We start from the raw sequence: 20,259 nt of genomic DNA, 5'->3' as shown, positions 1-20,259 counted from the left end.
GACATACAGATAGGGACTTCTCTGGTGGCGCAGCAGTTAAGAATCTGCCTGCCAATGCAGGGGACACAGGTTTGATCCCTGGTCCGGGAAGATCCCATATGCCACGGAGCAACTAAGCCCGTGCGCCACAACTACTGAGCCTGTGCTCTAGAGCCCGCGAGCTGCAACTACTGAAGCCTGTGCGCCTAGAGCCCGTGCTCCGCAACAAGAGAAGCCACCGCAATGAGAAGCCTGTGCACCGCAACAAAGAGTAGCCCCCGTGTGCAGCAACGAAGGCCCAATGCAGCCAAAAATAAAACATAAAAATAGAGCTTCCCTGGTGGCGCAGTGGTTGAGAGTCCGCCTGCCGATGCAGGGGAGGTGGGTTCGTGCCCCGGTCTGGGAAGATCCCACATGCCGCGGAGCGGCTGGGCCCGTGAGCCATGGCCGCTGAGCCTGTGCGTCCGGAGCCTGTGCTCCGCAATGGGAGAGGCCACAGCGGTGAGAGGCCCGAGTACCGCAAAAAAAATAAGTAAAAAATAAAATAAAATTAAATAAATAAATAATAAAAAATTTTAAAAAGACATACAGACAGCCAACAGGCATATGAAAAGATGCTCCACACCATTAATTATTAGAGAAAATACAAATCAAAACTACAATGACGTATCACCTCACACCAGTCAGAATGACCATCATCAAAAAGTCTACAAAAAATAAATGCTGGAGAGAGTGTGGAGAAGAGGGACCCCTCCTACACTACTGGTGGGAATGTAAATTGGTGCAGCCACTATGGAGAACAGCATGGAGCCTCCTTAAAAAACTAAAAATAGAGCTACTGTATGATCCAGGAATGTCACTCCTGGGCATATATCTGGAAAAGACAAAAACTCTAATTCGAAAAGATACATGCACCCCAATGTTCATAGCAGCACTATTTACAATAGCCAAGACATGGAAGCAACCTGTCAACTGACAGATGAATGGATAAAGAAGGAGTATATATACACAATGGAATATTACTCAGCCATAAAAAATAGTCATTTGCAGCAACATGAAAGGACCTAGAGACTATCAGACTCATACTAAGTGAAGTAAATCAGACAGAGAAAGACAAATATTATATCACTTATATGTGGAATCTAAAAAATAATACAAATGAATTTATTTACAAAACAGAAACAGACTCACAGACACAGAAAACAAAATTATGGTCACCAAAGGGGAAAGGTGGGGGAGGGATAAATTAGGAGTGTGATTAACAGATACTTCTATATGTAAAATAGATAAGCAACAAGGATTTAATATACAGCACAGGGAACTACTATATCCAGTATCTAGTAATAACCTATAATGGAAAAGAATCTGAAAAAGAAAATATATGTATAACTGAATCAATTTGCTGTACACCTGAAACTAACACAATACTGTAAATCAACTATACTTCAATAAATTTTTTTTCATTTTAAAAAATATTTGTTACTTGTAAAGCGTACTGTGAGAAACAACATTCAATGATTAAACCATTACTAATATTTTTTAAAGTGTCATTTTTCCACAAATTAACCTGTACACTTCAATGCAATCCAAAATGAAAATTTTAAATTTTTGAGGAACTTATCAAACTTAAGCTAGAATTTATATAAAAGGATAAAGGTCCACAGTCAGCTATGTCAACCCTTAAAAAGGAGAGTAAAGAGAGGAGACTTAAACTACTAGCTATTAAGATCTGCCTCAAAGTCATCATATTAAAACTGGAGAGGTATTAGCACAAGAACAGACAGACCAAGGAAATAAAGAGCTCAGAGACGGAGCTCAGATGTGCAAACTTAACACAATAAAGCTGGTATCACAAGTCAAAGAGGGTGAGAATGGATAGCTTGGTAGATGTTGTTGGGAAAACTGGCTTTTCATGTGGATAAAAACAAAACTGAATCTTCATGAAACACCATATACAATGGTATCAGTTGGATTAGAAACCAAAGTGTGAAAGACAAAATCATGAAGCCAATAAAAGAAAATGTAGGTGCATATCTTTGTGACATGGGTCAGAAAGGCCTTTTTCAAAACACAACTTGAAAATTGTAAACCAGAAGGCAAAAATTTTTTTGAATATATAAAAAGTAAGACTTTATACTCAAGGAAGGATATCACACATAATATTAATTGTCAGATAGCAAAATGGGAAGATATATTTAAAATATCTACAATTGGGCTTCCCTGGTGGCGCAGTGGTTGAGAGTCCGCCTGCCGATGCAGGGGACACGGGTTCGTGCCCCAGTCCGGGAAGATCCCACATGCCGCGGAGCAGCTAGGCCCGTGAGCCATGGCCGCTGAGCCTGCACATCTGGAGCCTGTGCTCCGCAACGGGAGAGGCCACAACCTGCGTACCGCAAAAAAAAAAAAAAAAACACAGGGAGATAAAAGATACTCATTGTCCAAGAATACACTTGAAAGGTACACATTAGAACGGTGAAGGGGAGGACAGGAATAGGGGGTGGGAAAAGAACTAAAAGGGAGTGAGTGAATGAATAAATGAATGAATGAAGGGCGAAAGGGAGGGGCCTGTGATGATCATGTGCCACAAACCGGGGATTATGATTATTTCACTCACTGTACCTGAGATCCAAACAGAGAAGAAAGAGGAGGTGAAAAAGGCTCTGCAAAGAAATGTGCATGTATTTATCTGCTGCCATCCTCTCCTGGCAACTGGGCCACTTGGAAAATACCAGCAGCTGCCAGACATTATTTATGGCCTTGTCTTATACCCCACAGGCACTGTACGGCCTGAGAGAAACTTCAAGAGAAAAGCAACAAATTCAGAAGTGTCCCCAACGGAATTCCCTTTTGCTACCTGTCCCTTGAAAACATTCTGGTTCTGTGATAAAATGCTGGCATTGAAATTCCCACCAAAATATTTTCTAGAAAGGAAAATGCTAGACATTTGTAAATGGCTATTAAAGGTGAAAAGTGCGATGTCCCGCTCTTAAATTCCTATCAGATTGACTTCTTACCTTTAAAAAAGTTTTGACTGTCATATAAACAGAGTTGCAGAACAATCAGACCCTGGGCAATAGCGCCACCTGTGGCGATGAGCGCAGTGAAACTGCAAATCACTGGCATGAGGAATACAAAAGGGACAAGCGCTCTGGAGGGGAGGGGAAGCAAAGCTACGGCTTGTGTGATGTGAAGAGGGGTTCCTACTGCCAAAGGACGGGAGGAAGCACCAACCCAGAACAGTCCTCTGGTTTTGCCAGCTTGGAAATCAGTGAACAGAACATCTTTTAGAATTGTAATACCCGGGACTTCCCTGGTGGCACAGTGGTTGAAGAACCCACCTGCCAATGCAGGGGACATGGGTTCGAGCCCTGGTCCAGGAAGATCCCACATGCCGCGGAGCAACTAAGCCCGTGTGCCACAACTACTGAAGCCCGTGTGCCTAGAGCCCGTGCTCCGCAACAGAGAAGCCACCGCAATGAGAAGCCCGTGCACTGCAATGAAGAGTAGCCCCAGCTTGCCGAAACTAAAGAAAGCCCACGAGCAGCAACAAAGACCCAACACAGCCAAAGATAAATAAATTTATTTAAAAAAAAAAAAAAGAATAGCAATACCCTAGAAAAGCTGTTTCTATCAAAAGTACTCCTGGAAAAGTGGGCAATATGTTTAACACATTTTTCTTTCCCACTTCCTAAATGAAAGTGTAATAAGCCATTGAAGAATCATCAGAGACTCGAGGCAGCCAACTCTCTGCACCCTGTGGATAACGGGATGCCGGAAGCAAAATGTTGCAAGTGTCTGTGTTTCCCAAGATAGAACTTTCTGTATCGTTCTTTTCCTAGGGAGGTAGAATATTCTCATGGTTGACAGCAAAGATGTTAGAATCAGACAGAACTCAGATTAAATCATATCTCCTGAGTTCACCAACCTCAATTTCCTAATCTACAAAGTAGGTCAAAAGCACCTACCTCAGTCAGTGCTGTGAGCTTTAAATGAGCTAATGTGGATAAAACACGCTGAAACACAGTAAGCAGTCGATAAATGCTACCTATTAATCGCCATTATCGTAAAATACATACTCTTTATCGACAATGCAAAGTACACAGAATATTTAAAGTAGAAGGTCAGTGTCTCGCAATAATCTGCCCTCTATCCTGAGTAAGAGTTTAATGATAAATGTATTTCCAGACTTTTTTTCTATCAATGTATCTAGATGAGTCAACTAATTTATTTTAATAAATGCATGGTTCTACAACCTGAATTTTTAAAAACTCAATGAACAGTATACTGTGGATACCATTTCTGCAAATATACCAAGATCTCTCTTGTTCTTTTTGAAGGCTACATAGTACTTTATGATATTTTTAATGGACTTCCTATCGAACATTTAGATGGTCTCCAATTCTTCACTATTATTACCGATGCTCCAGTGAACTTTTTTACAGAAACATCTTTGCACTCCAGCCTATCCTTTAGGACAAATCGCTGGGTCAAAGGATATTTACATTTTAAAGGCTTCTGATACATATGCCCCAAAGGCCTTACAAAACAGTACAACCAGCTGCTATGGCCACCAGCAGAGTCATGGTCGTCTTTCAAATCTAATGGCACTTATCTCAAGGAGAGAGAAGTAGGTTCGTAAGGTCAAAAGTTACAGGCAAACTTCTGGTGTGGGGTGAAGGGGGGGCTGGTTCTCCATTCATATGCATCTCGTCCCCCACAGTTCCTGGGTCCTTCATGGCAGAAGTGTCTCCCAGGTTAGGGCATGGTGTGGGCATCTGTTATTTCACCCTGCTTGGCATCTATACTCTCTTATCACGGTGGCTTCCCCGATCTCCCTTTGGTAAACCACCCTGCTCCCATTTTATGAATACTGTTGAAACCATCAATCAAGGTGTGTTGTCTTCCCCTGGGTAGGCCACAGCTAGACCACCTTGATGCTATCTTTCCTGGGAACTGGACCTTCAGAAGAGTGAGGCAAGGATTAAAAAAGAGTTTAAGGGCTTCATCATCCTGCAAACATCATCCAGAAGACCCTTTCTCATTGGTCCCTGGGTCTCCAGAACTGGTCTGTTTTCAAGCCTTGGTTCTTCAGGTCTTCCTACCTTACTGTGAGTTACACTGAAGCCTTCTGTATTCCTTCGTTATTATTATTATTATTGTACTGTTATTTTAGGCCAAGTTAACCAGACTTGATTTCAGATATTCTAAAACAATCCCACCTGACACGGGCGGTGGGGTGGGGTGGGGGGAATGACTTGCTTCCTTGAATATTTATTTGAAAAAAATCTCCCCTTGTTCAATTCCTGAAGGAAAAAAAAGAAACATTTTTTCCTCTCCCAAAGGCCTCTTAACCTACCAATAGCAACCATTCCAAATTACTTAATATTTTATTTAAAACTTCTGGTAGAAGCTGTATTTTGGAAGGAATGAAAGAAAGAAAATCTCTGTCCTATAATGGATTTCACACACGCTAAAAACAGCTCATCCTTTTGTCCACATGAAGAGGTACTGTTTTACTGACACTATTGGAATTCACGGTAGGGCTATCTTGGAATTTTTTTTCCAAGTGGATCTTACAAAGCAAATCTGAGGCAAGGGGACAGAATTTCCTTTGTACTCTGGTAGCAACGTGGCAGGAATTTGTTTTTTCCCCTGTGCACCAAGGAGATAATCAGCCCAAACACTCTAGCAATAGCGGTTTCATTTTAATCCCATCATCTTTACAAGGTTACAGGTGCCCTTGGAAATCATGATTAACCAGAGTGCTCCGAGCCAGTAGCAGGGGAAATGTGCTGTATATTCTACAGAGGCCGCCCAGGGTCACTCCCAGGAAAGAGGAATATTATTTCAGAGTTTTTCATCTCCACTCTTAACTCCCCAAAGTGGCAACAAGGAACACAGAGTTAGTTACTAAGCGATCACTAAGATGGTTCTGGCTCTCCAGTGCTTGGAGCGAGACCGTGAGGGAGGCAAAGTCAATTCTGGCTTCCCACAGGACAGGGCGCTCGGGGAGCTGGGTGTTATCGGATTAAGTGACTTTTAAGTGGTGACTGGAGCAACATTCTTAAGACAACAAAGGATTAACTGAGATAATGTACATAAAAATTCTTTGTACAGTGTGAAGGGTTATACAGTGCAAGATGTCATCACCGCCTTGCCAGTCGGGCTCACTGACCGTCCTGGAGTCACTGACGCCGTAAACTGGAGCAGAAGTAGCTCGGCTGCACTGGAGGAATGGGGAGACCCAACATGCCCACAGCACCTCCTGGTGGTTCTTCCCCAGAATAGCAACTTCTCCAGGCCCAGGCCCACCCCCACCCGTAGAAAAGTATCCAAGCAATATACTTACTCCCTTCGCTCTGGCTGTCTTTGTTCGAGTTGTAGACCTGGAAAACAGAAATAACATTTACTTGTGTGAATTTTATACTACCCTACAGGTTCGCTGAAGAAAACCATTACCTTTTCCTTTTCCCTGGTTTGTGCTAGACCAATGGAAGGCAATTCTGGCCCCCAAATAGAAATCCCTTCTATAATTACCTACATCCCAGTATTTACTTCCGCTCTTAAGTGTGTGCACATCACAACCACCTCTGGAACTTTATTGTTAAAAAAAAAAAATCATATTCCTCCTTTAATAAAACCCCAAACTTATGTTTGTATATAAACTAAAAAGGAAAAAAAATGTAATTAGTTACAAATCATTAAGCATTAACTGCACACCAGGCAACGTGCTAAGCAATTCACATGAATTATCTCAAATTATCTATGCAACAATTCTGTTGGGTACGAACGGTTATTATCACTGTTTTACAGATGGAGAATTTGAAAGGCTTAGAGAGGTTAACTAAGGTCTCACAGCTAGTACGTGACAAAGTGTGGACAGAGATACATTACAAACTCTTAAGTGCTAACACTGGGGAATGAGACCAATCATTTTTTACTTCATATACTTCCATAAATTTGAAAGTTATAAGGAGAATATATTACTTTTACAATAGAAAACCCTTTAATGATTTACAGAATTCATAAAAGGGAACGTACCCCAATAAAAAACGACACACTGAAAGAGCTGGCAAGCTTTTTCTTGTAAAGGACAGGTTGGTAAATATTTTAGGTTTTGCAGGCCAGGAGGCAAAAGTCAAATCAATGATATTATACAGGTACTTGTAAAACAAGAGAGAAGACAAATTTCCACAATTTTTTCTTGACAAAATTCAAAATTTAGTGTTTTTGAGATACAGGTATAATATTCCTAGCAGGTGAAAATCAGGGTTTCATGGCCCTTTTCAGAGATGCTTGGCTTGGTTCATCCAGGGGTTAAAGAACTGGTTCTCAGGCAAGAGTGGTCAGTACAACCACTTGGAGTATCTTTTCCAAGGAGTACAATTTTTTGAAATACAGATTGACTAATCAGAAGAATAGAATTTTTTATAGAGGAAGGATAACATTTAGCTTAAATAGAGTTCAAAATGTTTCTCATCATCAAGTCAATTGCAAATGTTCATCTGTAAATACCATGTTGAGCTCATGGGCCATACAAAAATAGGTGGTGAGCTGGATTTGGCCTGTGGGCCATAGTTTGCGAATCCCTGATATGCTGACATTATTAAATAAGATAATAAAGCCTCTGCTTTAGAAAAAAAAATCATAGTGCCCAAATCTTTCTTTGGTGCTTATGATTCTGTAGGTATGAAAAGGCACAGCATGAAACTGGTCATAACTTAAAAAATAAAAATAAAAAAGGATATTCCAAATGATTGTGATGCCCACTGTTGGTTGAGAGCCACTTATTTAACCCTTTGAGGAACAGAGCCAAGCATCTCTGAAAAAAGAGCCATGAAACCCTAAGGGGACTTTTTACCTGCTAGGAAATATGGGTGAGATGCTGGTCAAGAGCTGGGCAATAGTTCCAACACAGCCCCCCGATTGCCTTGTGTCACTGGGTTACGTTTCTCACCGTCTGCAGGTCTCTACTGCCCCATCTATAAACTGAAGGAGTCAGCCAAGAAGGTCTTTGAATTATCAAACAGATAATTTAACAAACCACTCCATTTTATGATCATTATTCATTTCCTGAAGAAGACTACAAAGACACACAGGAACTTACTGAAGGTCAGAAAGATGAGAATAAACGGGTTTCTGAACTTCAAGCATTATTGTCTGATGAATGAAAAGGCATCAGTTTATATGCATAAAAGGAGTCCAAAGACTGTGAGCCTGGTATGGCCTTTTTATTTTTTATTGCGGTATGCCGGCCTCTCACTGTTGCGGCCTCTCCCATTGCGGAGCACAGGCTCCGGACGTGCAGGCTCAGCGGCCATGGCTCACGGGCCCAGCCGCTCCGCGGCATGTGGGATCTTCCCGGACCGGGGCACGAACCCGCGTCCCCTGCATCGGCAGGCGGACTCTCAACCACTGCGCCACCAGGGAAGCCCTGGTATGGCCTTTTGGAGGGAGGAAGGCGAGTGCGCTTGGCAACTAGTGAACAACAGAGAAGGGCAGGAGATGAGGATGTGGCAAAGAGAGAGGCAGCGGCACAATCCTGCAGAGCAAAGTGAGTAGCCTCGTAATAGCGAGGACCAGCCATTCACGGTCAATGGCATGCACTAAAATGGGACAGATAGGTGAGGGAAACACAGGGGAAGAGACAATATTTGGGCAAGTATTTTTTCCAGCCATCCCTGCTCACTTCATGTCTCCCATTAAATTCAAACTTCCTATCCCAGAGAAACCTGCTCCTGTTTCTAAATGGCAAAATCCAGAAGGAACAACAAAATACAGGGCTTTCAGCCCTCCTTAACTAGGAGGTGAATTTGCAGCAAGTTACTTTCTTTTAATGTTTCCTGGGGCTCAGGAGGCCCAGTCCCGGAACACGCAGGCATTCCTCAAATCAGAGAGGCGATATCAATGAGCCAAAGGCACCAGGAACGTGTGCCGCCCGATCCTCCGAGGCCAGGCCATTAATCTCTGTCTGGTTTGGGTAAATGAGCCAAGGAGAATGAGTCTGAAATGAAGCTAGCAAACCATGCCTGCCAGGACTGCGTGACTACATGGCCCAGCAAGGAAGGCCCGGGGTGGGGGAGCAGCCTCACCATCACACGGGCCAGATGCTGGCGTGGGAACAGCACTAAGGGGCAATGGCTTTGTTCACCCAGCACTTACCAAGTGCCATACGTGACATCATCAAATCTTTTTAACAACCCTGTGGGTCAGGTACTAGTGTTATTCCCATTTTACAGGTATGGAACCTGAGGTCCAGAGAGGCTACATAGTTTGTCCAAGGACACAAAGCTGGAAGGTGGTGTACTAGTCTATCTTGCCGTTGTAGGGATGTTCCAACTGTCATTTACTTTTCCAGGCAGTGGCAAATGCACACAACTACCAAGCCATACCAGCAGCCTATGGTTTGTAAATACCTTCCATTCTGGCAGAAGCAGAGGGCATGCGATTTGCCATTTAGAAATGCTCTGTTCTGGGGAAACCTTCTTTAGATCTCATAGCAGCCCACTAATGTCAGACTGAGGTTCAGAGACAAGGGCAATTTCCTAAAATAAAAGGTCTCTTTGGCAGTGGCTTCTGTCTTAGGATTGATTAGTAGAGTTATCTTAGGTTTGTATGCCTTCAAGTAAGCCTCTCAAGAGCCTCTGTCTTAAAAGGACAGAACTCAAGTCTCCAGGATCAATTCAAGGGGACATGAGTCACTCAACAATTCCTGAATTATGGCTCCTAGGAAGAATAAATCAGTTAATACACAGTTTCAACAACCCAACTTAAGCTAAAGTCTAACCATCCTGCTTAGCCAGAGTACTCTAAGACCTGGCCACATGCAAGTTTCTGACCCCTCTGGCTTTCTATAGTACTTTCATTCAGAGATGCACTAGTTTCTGCTGAACACTGTGCATGAGAATTTGTTAAATATCCATACCAATGAACACTTGTTTTCAAGTGCATGTTTCCAGAGAATACAAATTACATACGTTTACTCTATGTTATCAGGGTCCATCTGAGATTCATTATAAAATAATTACAACAGCAATAACGGATTAATACAAACGATGGTGACAAAAGCCTTATTATGTGTCAGACACCACTCTGAGCACTCTATATGCATTTATCTTGTTTAGTCCTCATACCAACCTAATTATTCCTGACATACAGATGAGAAAACTGAGGCATTAGAGAGGTTAGGTCACTTGCCCAAGGTCAGGCAGCTGGAATTGGGCAGAACACAGACAGAAACTCCTACAGTCTGTCTCCAAAGCCCAAGCTCTTAACCACTAACCACGTGATACATAAGACATGATGATGATGATGACGATGATGACGACGACGCTAAAGGTGATGAGATGTCTGTGCAGCTAGGGAAGGTGAGTCACTGGAAGAAAGAATCTGCCACGAGTTGGAGAGAAAATGAAACTGGGAATGGCCTCTGATTCCAGCCTGAAGCATTCACCACTAACCCACGTGACCAGCTGGCACCTAACACAGAAGTAACACTTCATATTCTTTGAACCACAGGGCTCGATTCTGAAGATAAACACCAGGGCAGGAAAGTAGGTCTCTGATACAAATCACAGGGTACTGCAATTCTATGAGTCCTCACCCAGAAGCTATGATGGGAGTACAATTTAATTAAATCAAAGGAGGGTGAGGAAAGCTTTCATATGTTCCCTCTGCACTAAGACGTGATTTTGCAATCAATTCTGTTCACTGCTGAGCCAATTCAATTTACGTGTCCCTAGAGAATTAAGAGAGACTACAGAGTCATTTGGGTTCCCAGAATTTTTCCACGGGTGTCCTTTATTACCATTATCCAGGCCTTACCAAGAAAGCACAGAAAGGAAATTTTTTTAAACTTATAAATTAAAGGCATAAATAGAGCAATAAGCAGAAAAAGCAATCTCACTTTTCCCTCTGACACACAACTGCATTAGCACTTGGCTACATCACGCTTTGGATCAAAATCAGCACAAAATGAAAGTGTTGGAGAAATAGATTCATGGGCAAATTCACTAAAACCTGTTGCTCATTTTTCAACTGCACTTGAATTCACACCTAAGCTTTGTCATTCCCAGAGGTCTCTTCCAAGTAGCCTGGAACATCTAAACCCCTCCCACCGGCTTGTTCCTTGGATGTGCACATGTGGGAACACACAAAACAGAGCTACGGGCCCACACCCCAAAACACTGCCCAAGCTGGTTCTACACCATCAGATATAATTTTTGTCCCTCCGCTCTGTGCGACACAATGGATCCACCATCACTAGGACTTGCTCTTTTAAACTGTTTGTCAGGGGTAACAGATTTGTGCTTATCTGCTGCTTCGGTTCAAAGTCCAGATCTACCAGTTACTGGCTATACAGTCCAATCACTTCACAATTCTAAACCTCAGTCTTTGCTAGTGTAAAATAGGGACATTAATGTTCCCTATCTCTTAGGGTCGCTGTGAAAATTAAATAAGACAATAAATAGAAAACATTTAACACAGAGAGTAGAATACAAATTCTGTGGCCCACAGAGCATTCTGTAAAGATGACCCTTCATCACCATCACCAGGCCAGATGTTGGCATAGGAAGAGCACTAAGTGGGAATGGCTTTGTTTACCCAGCACTTACCGAGTGCCATACGTGACATCACCAAATCCTCCTCTTCCCTTCTCTTCACATCAATACTTATCCCCTACGGGATAAACGGCTAAGGATGGGTATGTGGTTTGAGGGATACAGTGACATTGGCCTCATTAGCATTGAAATTTAACCAAATGAAACTAATTAAAGGATTAAAGGAAAGCATAAAATCTAAAGTCAACTTTAGCAAGAGTTCTCAATGTTTTCTTAAATGGCAGTTAAATATAAAAGTAACTACTTACCACAATAACTTTTCCACCACTGATTATGTGCCAGGCATCATACTCAGCATTTACATGAATTATTTTATATCATACTCCAGCTGATGGGGTACTACCACTGCCTCCGCTTCACAACATCTTGTAGGCTAAATAACTTTCCAAAGGGTACAAAGCCAACAAGTGGCAGAGTCTTCTAGACTAGATCTGTATTGAACCACAACTTCATAGACCTTCCCCACCCAGTCGCACTTTCCAAAGGAAAAAAAAGCTTGGTGACCAACAAAGAACTCAAAAGAAGCTAAGCAGTAATTAAAATTGTAACAACACAACCAATATGTAAGAACAGAATTTCCACCCAATTTAACAGTAATTCTACAAACTTCCATTAATACAAGTATAGTAGTAACTGAAAACCACAACCAGCTTGAGACACTTTGGGACACCCAAAAAACACCCGTCAAGCAAAGAGCACACAGAGGGCAGACAGCAGAAGTAAGAACTACAATCCTGCAGCCTGTGGAACAGAAACCATATTCACAGAAAAACAGACAAAATGAAAAGGCAGAGGACGATCTACCAGATGAAGGAACAAGATAAAACCCAGGAAAAACAACTAAATGAAGTGGAGACAGGCAACCTTCCAGAAAAAGAATTCAGAATAATGGTAGTAAAGATGATCCAGGACCTTGGAAAAAGAAAGGAGGCAAAGATTGAGAAGATGCAAGAAATGTTTAACAAACACCTAGAAGAATTAAAGAAAAAACACCTAGAAGAATTAAAGAACAAACAGAGTGAACTATACAATAACTGAAATGAAAAATAAACTAGAACGGATCAATAGCAGAATACCTGAGGCAGAAGAATGGATAAGTGACCTGGAAGACAGAATGGTGGAATCCACTGACACAGAACAGAATAAAGAAAACAGAATGAAAAGAAATGAAGACAGCCTAAGAGACCTCTGGGACAACATTAAATGCAACAACATTTGCATTATAGGGGTCCCAGAAGGAGAAGAGAGAGAGAGACGACCCGAGAAAATATGTGAGGAGATTATAGTCGAAAACTTCCCTAACATGGGAAAGGAAATAGCCACCCAAGTCCAGGAAGTGCAGAGTCCCAGGAGGATAAACCTAAGGAGAAACATGCCGAGACACATAGTAATCAAATTGACAAAAAATAAAGACAAAGAAAAATTATTGAAAGCAACAAGGGAAAAACGACGAATAACATATAAGGGAACGCCCATAAGGTTAACAGCTGATTTCTCAACAGAAACTCTACAAGCCAGAAGGGAGTGGCAAGACATATATAAAGTGATGAAGGGGAAGAACCTACAACCAAGATTACTCTACCCAGCAAGGATCTCATTCAGATTTGACGGAGAAATCAAAAGCTTTACAGACAAGCAAAAGCTAAGAGAATTCAGCACCACCAAAACAGCTCTACAACAAATGCTAAAGGAACTTCTCTAAGTGGGAAACACCGCAGAAGAAAAGGACCTACAAAAACAAACCCATAACAATTAAGAAAATGGTAATAGGAACAGACATATCGATAATTACCTTAAACGTGAATGGATTAAATGCTCCAACCAAAAGACACAGGCTCACTGAATGGAGACAAAAACAAGACCCATATATATGCTGTCTACAAGAGAAGCACTTCAGACCTAGGGACACATAGAGACTGAAAGTGAGGGTACAGAAAAAGATATTCCATGCAAATGGAAATCAAAAGAAAGCTGGAGTAGCAATACTCATATCAGATAAAATAGACTTTAAAATAAAGAATGTTACAAGAGACAAGGAAGGACACTACATAATGATCAAGGGATGAATCCAAGAAGAAGATGTAACAATTATAAATATATATGCACCCAACATAGGAGCACCTCAATACATAAGGCAACTGCTAACAGCTATAAAAGAGGAAATCAACAGTAACACAATAATAGTGGGGGACTTTTTAACACCACATTAACACCAATGGATAGATCATCCAAACATAAAATTAGCAAGGAAACACAAGCTTTAAATGACACAATAGACCAGCTAGCTTTAATTGATATTTATAGGACTTTCCATCCGAAAACAGCAGATTACACTTTCTTCTCAAGTGCACACAGCACATTCTCCAGGATAGATCACAACATAGATCAGAATCAAGCCTTACTAAATTTAAGAGAACTGAAGTCATATCAAGCATCTTTTCTGACCACAACACTATGAGATCAGAAATCAATTACAGGGAAAAAAACGTAAAGAAACACAAACACATGGAGGCTAAACAATAAGCTACTAAATAACCAAGAGATCACTGAAGAAATCAAAGAGGAAATCAAAAATACCTAGAGACAAATGACAATGAAAACATGATGACCCAAAACCTATGGGATGCAGCAAAAGCAGTTTAAGAGGGAAGTTTATAGCAATACAAGCCTACCTCAAGAAAAAAGAAAAATGTCAAATAAACAATCTAACCTTACACCTAAAGGAACTAGAGAAAGAAGAAAAAACAAAACCCAAAGTTAGCAGAAGGAAAGAAATCATAAAGATCAGAGCAGAAATAAATGAAATAGAAACAACGAAAACAATAGCAAGGATCAATAAAACTAAAAGCCGGTTCTTTGAGAAGAGAAGCAAAATCGATAAACTGCCAGACTCATCAAGAAAAAGACAGAGAGGACTCAAATCAATGAAATTAGACATGAAAAAGGAGAAGTTACAACACACATCACAGAAATAGAGAGCATCCTAACACTACTACAAGCAACTCTATGCCAATAAAATGGACAACCTGGAAGAAATGGACAAATTCTTAGAAAGGTATAACCTTCCAAGACTGAACCAGGAAGAAACAGAAAATATCAACAAACAAATCACAAGTAATGAAATTGAAACTGTGATTTAAAATCTTCCAACAAACAAAAGTCCAGGACCAGATGGTTTCACAGGTGACTTCTATCAAACATTTAGAGAAGAGTTAACACCTGTCCTTCTCAAACTCTTCCCAAAAATTACAGAGGAAGGAACATTCCCAAACTCATTCTATGAGGCCACCATCACCCTGACACCAAAATGAGACAAAGATACTACAAAAAAAGAAAATTATAGACCAATATCACTGATGAATATAGATGCAAAACCCTCAACAAAATACTAGCAAACAGAATCCAACAACATATTAAAAGGATCATACACCATGATCAAGTGGGATTTATCCCAGGGATTCAAGGATTCTTCAATATACACAAATCAATCAATGTTATACACCATTGTTAACAAATTGAAGGATAAAAACCATATGATCATCTCAATAGATGCAGAAAAAGCTTTTGACAAGATTCAACACCTATTTAGAGTAAAAACTCTCCAGAAAGTGGGCATCGAGGGAACCTACCTCAACATAATAAAGGCCAAATACGACAAACCCACAGCAAACATCATTCTCAATGGTGAAAAACTGAAAGCATTTCCTCTAAGATCAGGAACAAGGCAAGGATGTCCACTCCTGCCACTATTATTCAACATAGTTTTGGAAGTCCTAGCCACGGCAATCAGAGAAGAAAAAGAAATAAAAGGAATGCAAATCAGAAAAGAAGAAGTAAAACTGTCACTGTTTGCAGATGATGATACTATACATAGAGAATCCTAAATATATCAACAGAAAACTACTAGAGCTAATCAATGAATTTGGTAAAGTTGCAGGATACAAAATTAATGCACAGAAATCTCTTGCATTCCTATACACTAATGATGAAAAATCTGAAACAGAAAGTCAGGAAACACTCCCATTTACCACTGCAACAAAAAGAATAAAATACCTAGGAATAAACCTACCTAGGGAGACAAAAGACCTGTGTGCAGAAAACTATAAGATACTGATGAAAAAATTTAAAGATGATACCAACAGATGGAGAGAGATACCATGTTCTTGGATTGGAAGAATCAATAATGTGAAAATGACTATACTACCCAAAGCAATCTACAGAGTCAATGCAATCCCTATCAAATTACCAGTGGCATTTTTTACAGAACTAGAAAATAAAATCTTAAAATGTGTATGGGGACACAAAAGACCCCGAATAGCCAAAGCAATCTTGAGCTCACAGCTCATGCAGCTCAATATTAAAAAAACAAACAACCCAATCCAAAAATGGGCAGAAGACCTAAACAGACTTTTCTCCAACGAAGACAAACAGATGGCCAAGAAGCATATGAAAAAAAAAAGCTGGAGGAATCAGACTCCCTGACTTCAGACTATACTACAAAGCTACAGTAATCAAGACAATATGGTACTGGCACAAAAACAGAAATATAGATCAATGGAACAGGATTGAAAGCCCAGAGATAAACCCACGCACCTAGGGTCAACTAATCTATGCCAAAGGAGGCAAGGATATACAATGGAGAAATGACAGTCCCTTCAATAAGTGGTGCTGGGAAAACTGGACAGCTACATGTAAACTGGACAGCTACATGTAAAAGAATGAAATTAGAACACTCCCTAACACCATACATAGAAATAAACTCAAAATGGATTAGAGACCTAAATTTAAGACTGGACACTATAAAACTTTTAGAGGAAAACATAGGAAGAACAATCTTTGACATAAATCACAGAAGATCTTTTTTGATCCACCTCCTATAGTAAAGGAAACAAAAACTAAAATAAGCAAATGGGACCTAATGATACTTAAAAGCTTTTGCACAGCAAAGGAAACCATAAACAAGATGAAAAGACAACCCTCAGAATGGGAGAAAATATTTGCAAATAAATCAATGGACACTTTGTCCATTAATTAACCTCCAAAATATATACACAGCTCATGCAGCTCAATATTAAAAACACAAACAACCCAATCCAAAAATGGGCAGAAGACCTAAATAGACTTTTCTCCAATGAAGAGAAACAGATGGTCAAGAAGCACGTGAAAAGCTGGTCAACATCACTAATCATTAGAGAAATGCAAATCAAAACTACAATGACGTATCACCTCACACCAGTTAGAATGGGCATCATTAGAAAATCTACAAACAACAAATGCTGGAGATGGTGTGGAGAAAAAGGAACCCTCTTGCATGGTTGCTGGGAATGTAAATTGATGCAGCCACTATGGAGAACAGTATGGAGGTTCCTTAAAAAACTAAAAATAGAATTACCATGTGACCCAGCAATCCCACTACTGGGCATATACCCAGAGAAAAACATAATTCAAAAAGACACATGCACCCCAATGTTCACTGCAGCACTATTTACACTAGCCAGGTCATGGAAGCAACCTAAATGCTCATCGACAGACGAATGGATAAAGAAGAAGTGGTGCATTCATACGATGGAATATTACTCAGCCATAAAAAGTAACGAAACTGGGTCATTTGTAGAGATGTGGATGGATCTAGAGATTGTCATACAGAGTGAAGTAAGTCAGAAAGAGAAAAACAAATATCGAATATTAACACATATATGTGGAACCTAGAAAAATGGTACAGGTTAACCAGTTTGCAGGGCAGAAATTGAGACACAGATGTAGAGAACAAACGTATGGACACCAAGGTGGGAATTGCAGGGGTGTTGGTGGTGTGATGAACTGGGAGATTGGGATTGACATATATATACTAATATGTATAGAGTGGATAGCTAATAAGAACCTGCTGTATAAAAAAATAAATAAAATAAAATTCAAAAAAAAAACCAAGAGCACAGACAGAGAGAACTGACAGCTTTGCCCAGGACTGTGTGGTAGGCAGAGTTTTGAGTAGAGCACCACATTCGAACACTAAGCAAACTCTATTAAACAGGATTAATGTAGGATCTTTTAGTAACACCCACCAGAAGTTACCAGTAAGACACCCTTGGCCTGTGCAACACCAACCAATCACGGACATGAATTTTTGGATCGAGGAGGCCCTCTCTTCTCATGGTGATCCACAGGCCACAGTTAGAAAAGCTTTCAAGAATGAACTGTTTGAAATACAAGACATGACACCATAAAACTCCTAGAAGAGAACATAGGGAAAACATTCTCCAACATAAATTGTACCAATGTTTTCTTAGGTCAGTATCCCAAGGCAATCGAAATAAAAGCAAAAATAAACAAATGGGACCTAATCAAACTTATAAGCTTTTGCACAGCAAAGGAAACCATCAACAAAACGAAAAGACAATCTACGGACTGAGAGAAAATATTTGTGACCAACAAGGGCTTAATTTCCAAAATATACAAACAGCTCATACAAACTCAATAACAAAAAAACAAACAACCCAATCAAAAAAATGGGCAGAAGACCTAAATACATTTCTCCAAAGAAGACATACAGATGGCCAATAGGCACATGAAAAGGTGCTTAACATAACTAATTATTAGAGAAATGTAAATAAAAACTACAATGAGATACCAACTCACACCAATCATAATGGCCATCATTAAAAAACCCACAAAGAACAAATGCTGGGGAAGGTGTGGAGAAAGGGGAATCCTCCTGACATGTTGGTGGGAATGTAAATTGGTGTAGCCACTATGGAAAACAGTATGCAAGTTCCTTCAGAAACTAAGAATAGAGTTGCCATATGATACAGCAATCCCACTCCTGGGCATATATCCAGATAAAACTATAATTTGAAAAGATACTTGCACCCCAAGGTTCATAGCAGCATTATTTACAAAAGCCAAGACATGGAAGCAACCTAATGTCCATTGACAGATGAATGGATAAGAAGATGTGGTACATATATACAATGGAATATTACTCAGTCATAAAAAAGAATGAAATAATGTCATTTGTAGCAACATGGATGGACCTAGAGATTATCATTCTAAGTTAAGTAAGGCAGAAACAAATACCATGTGATATCACATACATGTGGAACCTAAAATATGAAACAAATGAAGTTACTCACGAAACAGAAATGGACTCACAGACATAGAGAACAAACTTATAGTTAACAAAGGGGAAAGGGGGTGAGGGGGGTAAGTTGGGAGTCTGTGATGAGCAGATACAAACTACTATATATAAAACAGATAAACAACAAGGTCCTACTGTATAGCACAGGGAACTATATTCAGTATCCTGTAATAAACCATAATGGAAAAAAAACTAATTGTCTGAATCTTCAGCCTGTGGGGATAAAACCAGTTTGAAGAGCTTGGAGTAAATGAGGATATGTCTCAACTCGAAGGTTCAGAGCTGGGGAGCTCGGTATTGGTTTCTCCTTCTCCCATTAGAAACAGGCCTCTTGTCACCACAGCCCGAGTAGCAGAAGGTGCTCCAGAGAAGGAAGGAAAGTGGCTGCTGCTGCTTTTCTAATTCTCACCCGGCTGCGCGTCCTCTGCCTTGCCTTTTCCACTGCTACCGGTATTGCACTCGCTGTCTCAGGGAGGCCCTTTTGAAAGTGAAACCAATAAAAATATATCTGATGGCTCTTCCCAAAGACCTGTTCCTGAACAAACATGAAGACCTTGCTCTTGCCCTGCAGAATTACATGCAAAGAGGTTTAGTAACTGGAATAGAGCAGACCACTCAGTAAGTATTGGTTGGATGAACAGTTTGTGGGTAGAGGAATAAAAGAGAGATGGAGAATTAAAAAAAAAAAATCCTCATGTTGAAGCAAGGAGGACAAGGCATTGATGCATCAACCAGACAGAAAAGGTCAGCCAGATCTATCATTTCCAGGTGGGTATATCTCATTCTTCTAAACACCTGGCAAATTCTCTAGGAATCTTTACCTAGAGACAAAGGGAAATACACAATTCAGGTCTTATTACGAGACAAGATAAAGTACATTTATCTTATTTGGCTTGACTCAAGGCTGTCAGAATCCCTCATACAGCCATTTATTTTCTATGGGACACCGTTGAATGCTAGCTCTACACCCACCAACTGACAGCAAATGCTACTAATAGTCCATGGGGTCACCAGGAAGGGGTCACTGTAGCTCAAGGTACCGAGGATCCCTCCCGCATGCAACAGAGGCGCCTTAGGACAAAGGCAGTCTCTTGGAAAATGGCCCAGCACAAGCAGCTGTGCTCCCAAAGCCAACTGGATAGTCTCTTGATGGCCCCTGAAGACTTGCTCACCAACACACCAGCAAGCCAGTGAGTAAAAATGACCACTTGCTGTTCACGATTATGACAATGACGATGGATAGAAAAACACACTTTCTGTTCTATTAGTTCAAGCATTGCCTGCTGCTTTGCACCTAAGACTATAAAGGGCTTACCTCCTGTACAATTCCTCAGTAACAGTGCGGGGAAGCCAAGTGCTCAGAATACATGCTCCCGGCTCCCTCTCCTCAGCGTCCATGTTCCTCTGTTTCCAGGGATTCCACCCTCATTTTCCTTGGGAGCCACCCCACCACGCTATTGCCAGGGGCTGGGGCTGAGTCCAACTCCATCTTCAGGTTTGGCCAGGGAATCCAGACCTGGCATC

The 20,259-nt window shown here is 40.7% G+C and overlaps 1 protein-coding gene across 13 annotated transcripts in view; it reads right to left on the bottom strand.

The window, feature by feature from the left end:
* ARHGAP26 (Rho GTPase activating protein 26) overlaps positions 1-20,259 on the bottom strand; it is a 543,304-nt gene that overhangs the window by 289,032 nt on the left and 234,013 nt on the right. For all 13 annotated transcript variants that reach the window (XR_009539612.1, XR_009539613.1, XM_060143876.1 and 10 more), the window contains exon 12: positions 6,329-6,365. Coding sequence is in view for 11 of the 13 variants with exons in the window: in XM_060143876.1 (XP_059999859.1) it covers positions 6,329-6,365 (37 nt within the window). In the remaining 2 variants the exon portion in view is untranslated. The remainder of the gene's footprint in view (positions 1-6,328; positions 6,366-20,259) is intronic.

This window comes from Lagenorhynchus albirostris, chromosome 3 (genome assembly GCF_949774975.1).
Source record: "Lagenorhynchus albirostris chromosome 3, mLagAlb1.1, whole genome shotgun sequence".
Lineage (NCBI taxonomy): Eukaryota > Metazoa > Chordata > Mammalia > Artiodactyla > Delphinidae > Lagenorhynchus > Lagenorhynchus albirostris.
Note: the sequence above shows the minus strand (reverse complement) of the source record. Positions and strands in the feature narration are given on the sequence as shown.